The following is a 14,041-nucleotide window of genomic DNA, read 5'->3' as shown; positions in this document are numbered from 1 at the left end:
TTTTCTGGATAGGTTATAGAGGACCCTCACTGCTGGGACCTGTGAACTCAAATGCATTTGTTCTTTCCTACCCATTCGATTTCTGTTCCACCCATTTTATGTGCCTTGCCCATGATGATTTTGTTTTGTGTTTAGTGTTCTGCTGAAGAGTGAGCAAGCAGAGACCCTCCTGGGACGTCACCTAAGTTTAGGTCTCTTTGCTAGTAATATGAGTATCTAATTGCAGTTGTTTTTAATGACTGGGAGTTTCTTTTGATACTAGGTGATGCAGATGTATCTTCCATTCTGTGGGATTGCCATATCCAATGCCCAGCTATTTGCAGCTTCAAGGAAGGAATATGACAGAAGCAGGGTAAGTAAAAAATGTGTATTGGACCAATATCAAACCATCGTCTTTCGTTCCTTCAGATTCCAGCTATGCATATGTGTTTGCTAAGCAGACAGTTTTAACTGTTTTATTTCAAAAAATGCATTTTCACCAGATCACTATCTTGACTGAGGCAGCAAGCAGAGAATGTGGGAGGGAAATACGCTCGTGGTGGTGGTGGCTGTTGTTTTCTGATGTCAGTTCCGTGTTTTATAGTGCTGAAACAATTGCATTTGTGACACAGACGGTGCAGGAGAGAGTGTTACTTTGGCAGAGATTTAAACTCTCATAAAATTCCACTAATATCAAACCTTTGCCATCCTGAATTTGTAATATTCAATTCATGTGCAAATAATGTGGATATATCTTTCTAAAAGTAAGCAAGAAAAAAACCCCTGTATGTGAATTGTTTTGACAGCATGTGTCTGCATAGATACATTACTCATGATTGCTGATGCCATGCATGAGTTGGGACAGGAGGCTCCAAAGAAGTGAAAATAATGCTGAGCTCATGTCATTTACTTCTCAAAGAGGTCTTTATTTTTTTAAAAAATAAAATGGTAATTTTGAGGTTTTTTGATAATTGTTGTCTTTTTTTTTTTTAAATAACCTTTCTTGCAATGACAGGAAATGATACTTTTGTTATCATGGATCACAACTCCAAAGCTTCAGTAGAAATACCACTGGTAGTGCTGAACCTACTCTTGCTTCACAAAGCAGGGGAAACTACAGTGGGGTGGGTCTGTGTATAGAGTACTGACATTTGTGTATTCAGGATTTTGGTGCTTTCCATGTATGGAAACTAATGCTTTCCACTACTTACAATAGCCCTTTCTAATAGTGTATATATTTAAGGGTCATGAAGCATCTGAGCTTGTCTTTTGTCCAGGTCTGACTACAGACCACTATATTTTGGTGTGGAGATGTGGAGGAGACTTGGGGAAAAAAAGATTTTCTGCCAAAGATCTTTTTCTTTGTTTGATGCTCAAACGAAATAATTGTTTGACTACATAGAGACTTAAAATTTTCTGCAGATTCCCAGCCTGCAGGGGGCAATGACAGACTTTTGAGGAGTCGGCGTTTAATCTTCTGAGGGAGGCATTCAGCAGAAAAGTATTAGGGACATTCTCATTCTTCGTTAGAAAATGGTAAATTCTGATGGTTGGACACATCAGGAAATTGGATTAGAGATACAGATTCTTTGGGTTTTGTTGCTGCTTCAGTTATGCAAGGCATAACAAACATCATTGCCATTTGACAGCTACATGGTGGCCTGTACTTAATTGCATTTCCGACCTTTTGATGGTCTTCAGCTTTGCCTAGTCCATGGTTGAAATTAGTTGGCAAGTAACATGTGATGGACAAGCCCATACTTTGCCTTCCCTATCAAACTGCACACCAGTGGGTGGCAACTTCCAGTGACTGTGGCCAACATTTTGCTGATGACCACTGCGTTAGGAGAGCTATGACCACTAATGTTCATATGCTTACTTGTATGGATGTTCTTTAGTGTCGGTGCCCTAAACCAGAATAGAATAAAGGAAAAAGCACACTTCTTTGGACCCATGGTAAGAAAGAACGTGGCCTATTTTTAAAGTTGATGAAATGGGAGGGGAAGCCCTTCATTTTAAAACATTGTATTTTACAGACATGTTGTTAGTGGTAAAGACTGGATCAGAGTGCTATTGGAATATGGAAGTATTGATGTGGGGTTTTTTTTTTTTCTTTCTTTCTTTCCAGCTTTGAACATGCAAAATGGGTAATAAATGAATAAAATGGAGTTTAAATGCACCAGCAAATTCAATATAGTAAATCAAGTAACTCAATCCATACTGTGTACTTGGAGATTTGCATTACAGCCATTGTTTCATTTTTGGACCACAGTGAAACAGTTTGAAAGATTCCCATTGTTTGCTAGGAGTTGGATTGTGCCCAGTTGTGAGCTAAGAAATACTTCTTTCTTTCTTCAGATACCCCCACCCCAATTCTGTTGCCATAATCATTAAGAACTTTATTTGAATTAAGATTTCAACGGATCACTCATATTAAAATCAAGCCCAGAGATTATGCCTCCTTGTATTTATTAATTCTACAACCAATACAAGAGTTTTCTGTCCTTGTATGCAGGCTTTACTGGAAGTAGTGAATGATCTCTTTGAGGAACAGACTGACTTGGAGAAAATTGTCAAGAAAATTATGCATCGGGCCCAGACTCTGCTGAAGTGTGAACGGTGCTCAGTATTACTTCTGGAAGATATCGAGTCACCAGTAAGTATGGCTGCACATTCTGTAGAAAGGCTAATAATTTGAGTGGTGGAGCAGCTGCTTTTATTGTGGTGAAGCTGTTTCATATCGTATGTAAGTACTGAACAGCAAGTATTCTTCCAGCATGTCATTCTTAAATGTACGTTAGGTATAGGTTGAATCTTTATCAACACCACTGTTGTGGTTTAACCCCAGTAGGCAGCTAAGCCCCACGCAGCCACTCACTCATTTCCCCACCCCAGTGGGGTGGGGAAGGGAATTGGAAGGGTAAAAGTGTGAAAACTCCTAGGTTGAGATAAAGACAGTTCAGTAGGTAAAGCAAAAGCTGTGTGCACAAGCAAAGCAAAATAAGGAATTCATACGCTACTTCCAATCGGCAGGCAGGTGTTCTGTCATTTCCAGGAAAGCAGGGCTTCATCTTATGTAATGGTTACTTGGGAAGACAAACGCCGTAACTCTGAAAGTGCCCCCCTTCCTCCTCCTTCCCGCAGCTTTTATTGCTGAGCATGATGTCATATGGTATGAGATATCCGTTTGGTCCGTTGGGGTCAGCTGTCCCAGCTGTGTCCCCTCCCTACCTATTGTGTGCCCCCCAATCTATTCACTGGGGTGGCAGAATGAGAAACAGAGAAGGCCTTGACATTGTGTAAGCACTGTTCAGCAATAATGTAAACATCCCTGTGTTATCAACCCTGTTCTCATCACAAATCTAAAACATGTCACCATACAAGCTACTATGAAGAAAATTAACTCTATCCCAGCCAAAATCAGTATAGCCACTTTTTCAAACGGAAACCGAAAGGTACATTTATGATTCCTTCTGCTCATTTGAAGGCATTTAATGGGATGTCTGTAAGTTGATGATGGGATCTAACTATCAGTGGTGTGGTCCAGCTGTGATACGCTGTGATTCCCAGTTGTCTGTGTGATGGAATTAGTGCTTACTACAGAGCAGCTAGTACAGCTTAACTGAGAAGCAAGGTGCTCCTGTAGTTTGCTTAAAAAAGAAAAATGACCTGAGTTGTTATCAAATATTTATTTGCTCAGTTCCTTTCTTTCATGGTATAGCCAATGGAAGGAAAGAAAAATCCTGTCTGTAGCTTCACTTACATTTACCTGGAATTTATGACCTTGCTAACATTTTCAGACTAATAACTTATCAAATGGGTGGTGCTTGCAAGCAGTTTCAGAACCAGAAACAGCTGCATCATCAACCAAATCTTTCATTCTCATTTTTAGAACTAACCTTTTCTGCATACATTCCAATAAAGAATTATCAGATATCTTTGTTGATATTTCTACAGTGTTCATACTTTTGCATGTTATTGTTGTTTAACTGTAGCAAACTGAAATACTTATGTAGTTTCTATTCTACTATGTAACATGTTGCATGTTTAATCAGACTGCTGGTCCCTCAGAAATAACAGATAAAAATAAACTCATCAAGACTTTGTTAACTGACCATCCTGTGTATTCAGCTACTGGGCTTTACAGCAATCTAATCAGTGTCTTCACAGTAGTCAGCTTCTGAACTTGCCTCATGAATGTTTGGGGTTTTTTTGTGAAATCCAGTATTTGAATGTGGAAGAACAGCAAGACAGTAAGGGCTGAACCTGCAACACACGGAGTTTTCTCAGCTACTTTTGGTGGCCACTACTCCATGGGATTTGTTTATTCCTGAAAGTTTTCCACGCACTCTAGCCATTGGCAGGGGTATGTTTGGGAGTAGCTATGTTTGCACATTTTAACAAGTTTCTTTAATACTTCGCAAAATAAATAATGAGAACCAGTCTCAGTTCCTAAATTATGAAAATGTTGTGAAAAGATAAGTCCTCTTGCTATTTTGACCTAGTAATTTTTCCCTGAGGTAACAGAAAATCCATTGGAAAAGACACATTTGCATACAAATGTCTAGATAGTCACGTACTTGTTCTTGTGATAGGAAGAAGCTTTTGCATTAGCAGGTGAAGAGAAAATGTGAATTTCAACTTTACTGAAGTAAACATGGTTTTTGCAATTGCTCTGTCCACTTGACCATGGAATAATTATTTCATTGTAGAGCTCTGTTAAGATGAACAGATGGACATAAGCTATTTGAAAGCATTTGTCAAGAGTTGGATTTCATGCACAGTTTTGACAGGGGCTTTCACTGGTACTTTGTAGTACTGCCATTCATAGGGTATGAGAACCTCTTTAAAAATGTTTAACATTTTTATAACTATTGTTATTAGTAGTAAAATAAGTGACTGCCTTTATATTGGTAGCTCCCTTCAGTGTTTTCAGGCTATTCAACACAAACTATCCTCTTTCCTACTGATTTGAGAAGTAGTTGAAGGATAAAAATGTTGCTTGTAATATCGTTGTTTTTTCTATCCAAGTATCTTTGGATTCACTGACTCTGTAATTGATTATTTGTTGCTGGGCTGTGACAACTCTAAATGATTATCAGAGATGGAATCATAAGTTTGTGTGTATGGCAGAAAAAAAAACATTATTTTCTTTCCTGGAGGAAAGCTGTGATTCTCATTTCATTTAAACTAATAGAAATTAAGTACTTTCAGTGGAGTATGCCCTAAATTACACTAGCTTTCATAAAAGCAAGATCAAGGTTTGTATTTCGTTTATATATTCTCTGTTATAGAATTTTAATGTTTCTAGTTCATTTTCTCTTTCTAGACCCCCCACACTGATTTTATAATTACAAGATACAGTTCTACTACATTCTTATGAAATGTCACTATGTTTGCAAGTATAATGTGATTTTTATTTTTCACAGAACAGTACATTGTGTTAGTAGCAGGCTGTGGGTGGCATTGTTCACTTCATTTTTCTGCTCTTGGTACTATTTCTACCTTTGAGCACAGAGGGGTTTTCTTCCAAACCACAGGCAATGAGTTCTCATTCCTCTAGACCAAATTCTGAAATGTGGACAGCCAAGGTATTCAGTTAAGCCTAAACTTTTTCTAAACAGTCATAAATCTTAGGTTAATTTGGAGTAGGAGAATAGCATCTTGCCACCTACTTGGTCATTTTTACAAGTGGCAAAACAGTTATTTTCCTGATTTCCCCCTATTTTGGAGGATTAACCTATATATCAAAATAGATCTCCATAGAGTAACTCAGTGTTAAGCCATATCTAAAACATTGTCATTTGTACATCGCGTGAAAAGCTTTTACAATACAGAACTGAAGTGGAAGATGGGGACTCATACTAGCATCCAAAAACATTACCTGTGTTCTACGTCACATTAGCCACTCTTAAAATGTTTCACTTACGTGCTGTTGGCACATATGTTCAAGGAAAATTGATTGCGATTAGTAGTGCAAATGGGCCTTTCTGTTTATTTTCCTGTATTAAAAAAGTGAAATTTGGGTAAAGCTCCATAATTTATGTTCCAAAGCCCTTTGAGGGGAAGCATATACTGTTGTAGAAAATAGTTTCCTGAAGGAATCTAAAGTTATCATTTGATTTGATATTGTTTGTTGGTGAACTGTGCACAGTGTGTATTTTGAACACGAATTCTCCGTTGAGGGAATACAGATTGAATTATTTTTCTAAGACCATTGGATGAAAATATGGTTAAAATATAGGAACCTTACGTTACTCTCTTCTTACATATTTATTCATCTTAATAACAATTTTAAGTTACTTTTTTGTGACAGGTGGTGAAATTTACAAAATCCTTTGAGTTGTTATCTCCAAAATGCAGTGCTGATACTGACAACAGGTTAGTGCTCATGTCTTCTATGGTAATGGATTACTTTATTTTTCGCATAGTTTTAAATTTACTTGATCATAGTTTTATTTTCTTATGGAACTTTGAGTAGTTTTGATTGAAGAGCGTGAGCCTACAGTTTTTACTCAGACAAGATTCCTGCTTGCTTCAAATGGAGACTTGCTTGAATAAATATACGTGCCTATATTTTTATATATATGTGTGTGTATACATATGCGCTAACATTGTATCAGTGTCTCAGAGAAGAAACCAGGAAATAACTGATGACTTTTTATTGTTGAACTCGTGGAGAACACACAAATGTTGTATGGCATAATAAATACTGAAGTAAAAATTACAAAATTATTTTAGATTGTTTGTTGATGTCTTATAAAATGCCTCCTTACAGTTGTGTTGAAAGGTTTTCAGTAAAATTTTCTGTTCTTGTCATTAAGTTGGAAAGCCTAAAAACGTCAGAGAACATGTATTTCCTAGAAATTGCGTTCCTGTGACTAAATCTTGTTTGGGAGCCCAGTCAAAATATAAGTATATGTTTTGCTTAGTAGGAGCTGTATTTAAATGTGGATAAAGGGCTGATTGTAAGTAGTACTACAAAGATCTTTTTGTCCATGTGGGGTTACTATATTAATTCCTACAAGATAATACAACTGGTAACAGTTCACATAAAATGTCCTACATACCAAACAAGTGGATGAAGATTCAGAGCTATTGTGAGAAGGTTTCTCCCATCTTTCAGGGCCCAAACTCAGTGATTATCATACACATTTTATGCAAATCAATTCATACTGATTCTGAATTAGAATTTTCCATGTCAAATGGCTGCCATAATGATAAACCTAGCCTTCTGTCCAACTTGCTCTCCATAGCTTAGCAAACTTGAAGATTACTTTGTGTTTTGCCATATTTAAGTCCTTTAAGCAGCTTTTAAAAATATTTTTGGGTAATTTGCCTTCTTTCATGTTTTATTTCTTCACCTCCAGTGTGGTAAGAAGCCACCACTTCATTAAGGTGAATGTGCACATTGTACTCCAGATTACGACAGGTCATAATTCTTAATGCTTTTCATTGATTGATCTCACAGCATTACAAAAATGAGTAGTGTTATTTTTAAGGTGTGCAAGCTGACAGTAGAGTCCAGGGCCACACAGAAAGACAGGTAGAAGCTAGACCTCTTCCATGCCCTATCCACTAGTTGAGAGATGGGAACAGTGAGACAAATGGAAAAGGAAAACAAATGATAAAAAATAGGAAGGTTTAAATATGAATAAATCTGCTGATTCATCTGGGAATCACAAGTTACTGCTTTTGACAAAGAGCTTCAGAGTAGCAATTGGTCTTTCCTAGGTCAATTAAATTGGTGAAAATACATTCCTTTTGTTCAGGGACAGGAATATGAATCAAGGGATGTGGTGGTTATTCTTGTTTTTCTCAAACTTGATCTGTAGCCAGATTAGTCAAAACAATGTAGAGTGGTGTCAAGATAACCAAGCTGGCTCATTTCTTGTTACCATAGTTATATTAACATGTTACCAAAAAGCAATTTGTAGTAGCCTGCTCTGCATGTAGTCAAGATTATTTTAACTTTAGTCTGAGACATGAATAAACACGTGCAACATGGTAGCTAGTCTTTATAAGATTTATGAAGGTATATTTCTGTGCATCTTAGAAAAAGCAATAAATCTTTATATTTTCATTTTTCATCCAGTGGAGAGTGAAGTTGGTTTTACAAAGACTAAGGTTAGACTGGTGGATATGATGTCACATTTGGATCTAGCACAGGCACAGCTTGAGTTATTGGCACTATAGAGGGAAAATAAAGGTTATTTAGGATACAGAACAATGCCGTGAGCCCTTGACATTTGAGCATTTTTCTAGTGAGTTTTGCCCTTTTCATTCTACATTCTGCAGCCCTAACTGATGTAAAGTCATGAGATGTTTCATGTGGAAAAAAATGGCAAGGTGAGTTTCTTCATCATCACACCAGTGAAGATAGAAATTATTTCTTTGAAATTTTAGTGGAAATCCAAAGAGATTATAGGTTGTGAACAGTTCTAGTTATAAGTTCTATCTGAAAGAGAGAGAGAAGCTGCAAGGACAATATAACTTTTCATGTCCTAACATACGTTCTCACACAGTTTTAGAAGAAATTGGCTTTTCTTTTGCCCTTCTTACATCTGGCTAATAGCAGTTCACCTGTTTAGTCCCTAAATACTCTCATATCTCTTTTTCTTTGCTGTTTGTTGTAAAGAAATACCTTGCAAGACCATACTTGCATTTATATGTTCAGTTTGCAGTTATACAGCACACACCATGGTCAAGTTTGTTTATTATCCATATTGGCAGACTGATGTTCTCCTTTTTGCCAATCATTTTGTTCTTGAAGTACAGGTTTGCCAAGTCTCCTAAATTTTCTCTCCCTTTGAAAAAAGATAACATAAATCTTAGAAGCCTTGAGGGTTCACCCTGTTCCCTGCAGTATTTTTACGCTTCTTAAGGCATCTTTCTGCTCTTCTAGTCCTAGGAGCTGGAAGGGTTCATGTCACTGTTTAGAGAGGATTGAAGGTACCCGTGATTTTGGCTGTACCACTTCCCTACTGTACTTTCTGCCATCCCTGTCAGGGAGACTTTGGGGAAGATAACAAGGCAAGCAGCTGCATAAGGGGAGCCTGCAGCACTGCTCGGTGCTCTTGAGCTGGGTTTTCTCTCCTGCCTGGCATGCGGTGCTCCTGCTAGTGTGTGGGCAAGACAGGGATAGTGGCGTGCAGCTGCCTGCATCAGTCCAGCAGGACTCACTCACAGCTTTCCACAGTTTGGAGAAAATTGTTGCCTGTGATTTTTAGAGTAGCTTCTGAGCTGCTGAGGATGGAGAGAGAGCCAGCTGGCTGTGATTTGCATCAGAATTAAACATTGATATTTCCTCCTAGTGAAAGTTGAGTGCCTCTCTTCCAGGGTGTAGTTGTGAAATACTTGCTAGGAATGGAGACAACATAGTAGAACACGCTTTTAAAATTTCTTCCTGAATTATATCTTGTTTCTTTTACTTGAATTCATTTGCTGCTTAAAATGCTTGACACCCATAATCCAGTTCCGATTTAAAGTGTCTTATAATATGATGATAACATCATCCAGATTTTTAAGGTATGAACTGAGCGCTATGCATTTGAAATTAGATTCTTATCCTTAAAGATTTTTTTGATTCTCAAGTATTGATGTCTGAAATAAATTTTAAATTATAAACGTGAATTTTTTTACTTAGCTCAAAAAACATTACATTTCTGTAAAGGTTCCTGTCAAAGTATACACATAACATTTATTACAGTCACTCAAAATTCTTATCCCAAATGAAAGTTGATACACTTAGATTTATTTGTGTAAATCATTATTATTATCTTTCTTTATAGTCTTTTAAGAATATTGAGTTTTCTTTCAAATGAGTGACTTAGTTGAATTAGTCTCCAGAAAATCAATGCAGCCAACAAAAAATCAATCCTTTCACTTTGATTGAGTCTTCCAAGCATTTTACTGTGCATCCTTCTTTCATTCATGTGCATTACTTTGAAGCTTCAAGCTATTGTAGTCTTCTCCATGGCTGCTCAGAGTCACTTTTTTCTAAGTAATGTTTCTCAGGTGTTGAAAATTGATCAGTTTTCTTCTCAAAACTAAGACAACATGCATTTGTTTATTCACACATGAATAGCTACCCCTTGCCAATGTCAAAAACCTGTCTGCAACAAATCAGTGAGAACTTTCCTGCTGATTAGATTAGGTATAAGGTGAGGACTTTAAGGTCTGTGTAGATACTGAATTTTCTGGAGTAGCTGTGGTGGAGTGTGGTGAGTTGAGCCCATAATTCTAGTGTCTTATGTTCATTTACTGACAGCCTTCTAGCCCCTCAGTAGTTGTGGCAGAAGCTGAGCCAGAAAAAAAAAAAGGAAACATTAATGTATTATATGTCTACTTGGATCCACCTGCTGCAACACACTTACATTATTGATTTTAAGACTTATTTCATGATCCCTTCTTCAGCCACTCAGGTCTGGCATTTCAGACCAAAATAAAAAAAATGGCATTTCCCTTGACAGGAAAATTATTGGAAGTATGAATTAAAAATACCTCAAATTATTATACTAATTTGAAAAATTAAAATCTTAAAATTATATACTTTCAGGTAGCTCTACGGAAAATATTTAAAACTGGTTGCTTTTGATGAGCAGGCCTGTATCCCACAGAAACTTGGAACATAATCCCACTCTTGATTCATATGTAAATGCATTTAATTATTAAATGCTGTATTTAGTTTACTTTGGAGACCTCTATTTTCAAGAGAAAGAATTGTGTAAAAGAGAGAATTTTTGATGTACCATTTCAATAAATAACAAATTATTGTTCCATAGATAATGCTTAGTAACCATTAATAACTGTGAATGGTTCTGCTGTTCCTATGACTATGCCCGTAGGACGTGCTGGACTTTCAAGCAATGTTGACTGTATTCTTTTCTTCCCTTGTTATGCCTTTTGATAGTTTCAAAGACAGCATGGAGAAATCATCATCTTATTCCGACTGGCTAATAAATAATAGCATTGCTGAACTCGTAGCTTCCACGGGTCTCCCAGTGAATATCAGTGATGCCTATCAGGATCCTCGCTTTGATGCTGAAGTAAGAGATTTTTAGAAATGTAAATATACATCACATTTTTGGCATTGCAACTAATATAACACAATTTTATCATTATAGCCAAGTGGCTGTAAAATGTGAATATTTATTTTGAATTATTTTTTCTATCCAGTATGTCCTCCTTCTGATCTGCTGGTGTTGACATGGCTTTATACAGTAAACACAGGTCGCTGAATTAGTGTGTGATTTTAGGCAGTTATGTTAGTTTCAGTCCGTGATTCTTTTTTTTTTTTGTCTTTATAAGTGATACCATCGTCTATCAAGTGCTTTGATATTTATGCAAACTGATTTTTGTTGGTGAAAATTCCACTGTTGGTGTTCAGTGTTAGCAGCGCCATTGTTGTTAGCTGTTGGCGTGACTGGGACTGTACACACACAGAGTGTAAACAGAACCGCTATCAACACAAATGTTGTTTGTGATCTAACTTAGTCAACTAACCTTTTAACTTGCACAAATAAAATATACACATTGGATTAGTTATTTCTCCAAGATACGTATCACTTCTAATAAAAGTTGTTTGTGTATCCTAAGGTATTCGTTCCAGCCTCAGTTAGGAAGGTGTAGATACAGATAAAAATGTATATGTATACTTAACGCCTAAATAAATGTTAGAGGCATATGGAAGGACAAAATCTTCACTAAATTCTATCCAGTGAAACAGTATTACTATGGGGGACTTGGCCAGCAGCACATTAATCAGTGGACAGCCTTGGTCAGCACGCTTGCCAAACTATATTACTACAGTAAGTGTGCTTGGAAGTGTTTCATGTTGCGAGTTTGCTTGGTTCCAGTTTTATTCCATGTGTCATTAAAGGGATTATCTCAAACCAGCAGAATTTGTCAAAACAAGAAAAATAAAAGGGGCCTGCTATAAAAGTGTACAAGAAAACTGTGTTGAAGCTAATTTGTTCAGAATTTCAAAAAGTACAATTAATGCCTGGGGTCTATTTCTTGCCAAATAGATATGCTAAAATAAAGCATGCCAATCCTTGGTATGTTTGCAGTTGTACTTTTAATCTAGCATGTCCTAAATAATTCAGCTATCCATTTGTTTCACAGTTAGTCCTTTCCAAATTAGAGGCACTGCACAATTTATATATAGAAAAAGAAAACACTTAATACAAAGGGCAATAATTATTTTCTGGTGGTGGGTTCCTATGAAAATTTAATTCTTAAATTCAGTTGTTAACAATCAATTATTTCTACAGACAGTCAAGTGTAGTAAGAGGAATGTATTATCCCTTATGACTTAGATAATCAAACACATTTGTAGTTATGAACAGATATTCTGTTCTCTGCTTCTACTAAAAACTTTTTTTTTGTCCCAGAACACTAATTGTCATTTTAAAATGTTGATGCTCAATTTTAAACTCGTTCACAGATAATTTAATGCCAAAGTATTTTCATTGAGTTCATTTTAAGATATACATCTGAGGCAATTGTTCCCCCGCTCCCATGGATTTTAGATGGCCCTCCATGCTGATTTCAGTGATGAGTTTTGGGTATGTACAAATAAGCAGTACTCTAGTAAAACTCGAGTTATATCTTTGGCTAGCTAGGAGATCAGTGATCCCCTGCTGCCTCCAGTATATGAATTATTGCTGGTCTTTTCTTCTATTACAGATTGCCTGTAGCACTGGCAGTTTTAGTAGGAGAACATCTCCTGATCTCCTGTGAGTGGGCTCATCCCACTCTCTTACTCTAATCTCTTTTGAAAAAATATTTTCTTTTCTTCAGATTTTGCAACAATGACCCTAAAGAATAAAGCTTATTAACGATAGAAAAGAGAGAAACAGTGACACTTGTAATAAATGGCAAAGTTTTATACTATATTAGATAGAAAACAATAAATGAGGCAGAAAATTCTCTTCAGAACTCCAGGACCAATTAAACCTACATAGAAAATCTCAAATCTTGATTTTGACCTCATCCTTCCATTTCTTCCTAGCTTGCATTTCTGCACAATTCCCTACTTACTCTTGCCTTTCTTCTGAAAATGTGTATTTCCTGTAAGCCCCCTTTTATAGCTGTTTTGCTAAATCCAGTTTCAGTTTGACAATTGGGAAAGAGTATTTCTAAGGCACCACTTATTCAATGGAGGTTGTCTCTACTAATCCACCAGTGTAAGTAATCCAGGAGTTGTCTGGACATTGCCCTCAGTTGCAGTTTGTCTTTAATTCCAAATCGAAGTCAAATAGTATAAGCTTTCTGTGGCAAAGATGGCAATGTTTGTATTTTCTTTGGCAATTTTTAGAATAATCCTTGTGACTTTTGGTTAATCTTACTGTGAATGAGGTTTCAGCAGAAATTTTTTTCTGAGGCAGAGCTGATCCGTATGGAATGACACTTGTAAATGTAAACTTACTCCTTGATGTTTCTATTACTAGAACATAAAAGGCTGCAAATGGTACCTACCGCTAATGGAAGCTCTCATTTCTATGTTTTAGGCTGACCAGATTTCTGGCTTTCACATAAGGTCTGTTCTGTGTGTTCCTATATGGAATAGCAACCACCAAATAATCGGTAAGACCTTCCTCAGAGCTGCATCATTTTTCTGCTAATGTAAATTTAATTCTGTCTTTTTAATTCTATGTTCCTTTTTCTTCTTTTTCCCAGCTGAATATTGTTAAGAAGTTACGGTACCTAGGATGCATGCTAAGTATCCAAGAAGGGATGTTTTGACTTGGATACTGTATGGACTTTTTCAGCTTTCCCATTGTGTCATTGTTAAGTTATATATTGTATTGAAACTTGAAGACTAATGAGATGAAAACAGAAATTCTAACAATATTAGTGAAAAATGTTTGATATGCTTTGATACTTGTCTTGGGTCTCCCTTTTTTGTATGCAACTCGGGCAACTGTTTCTGCAGTCCAGCAAAGTGGTCATTTCCCTCTGTAATGATAAACTACTCAGTCAGGGAAGACTTACCGAAGAGGCTGTGGCAGCTGTCAGAGTTGCCTGTGGCAGTGGTGTGTGCTGGATCAGGACGTGA

At 36.7% G+C, this 14,041-nt stretch overlaps 1 protein-coding gene across 1 annotated transcript in view; it reads left to right on the top strand.

The window, feature by feature from the left end:
* The window catches only part of PDE11A (phosphodiesterase 11A), a 145,675-nt gene that overhangs the window by 64,061 nt on the left and 67,573 nt on the right, over positions 1 to 14,041 (top strand). The window contains exons 7-11 of the mRNA XM_009278683.1: positions 263 to 352; positions 2,495 to 2,635; positions 6,296 to 6,360; positions 10,892 to 11,027; positions 13,494 to 13,569. Coding sequence (XP_009276958.1) covers positions 263 to 352; positions 2,495 to 2,635; positions 6,296 to 6,360; positions 10,892 to 11,027; positions 13,494 to 13,569 — 508 coding nt within the window. The remainder of the gene's footprint in view (positions 1 to 262; positions 353 to 2,494; positions 2,636 to 6,295; positions 6,361 to 10,891; positions 11,028 to 13,493; positions 13,570 to 14,041) is intronic.

Source organism: Aptenodytes forsteri, unplaced genomic scaffold, assembly GCF_000699145.1.
Source record: "Aptenodytes forsteri isolate BGI_AS27 unplaced genomic scaffold, ASM69914v1 Scaffold257, whole genome shotgun sequence".
Classification (NCBI taxonomy): domain Eukaryota; kingdom Metazoa; phylum Chordata; class Aves; order Sphenisciformes; family Spheniscidae; genus Aptenodytes; species Aptenodytes forsteri.
This window is presented reverse-complemented; position numbering and strand designations above follow the sequence as displayed.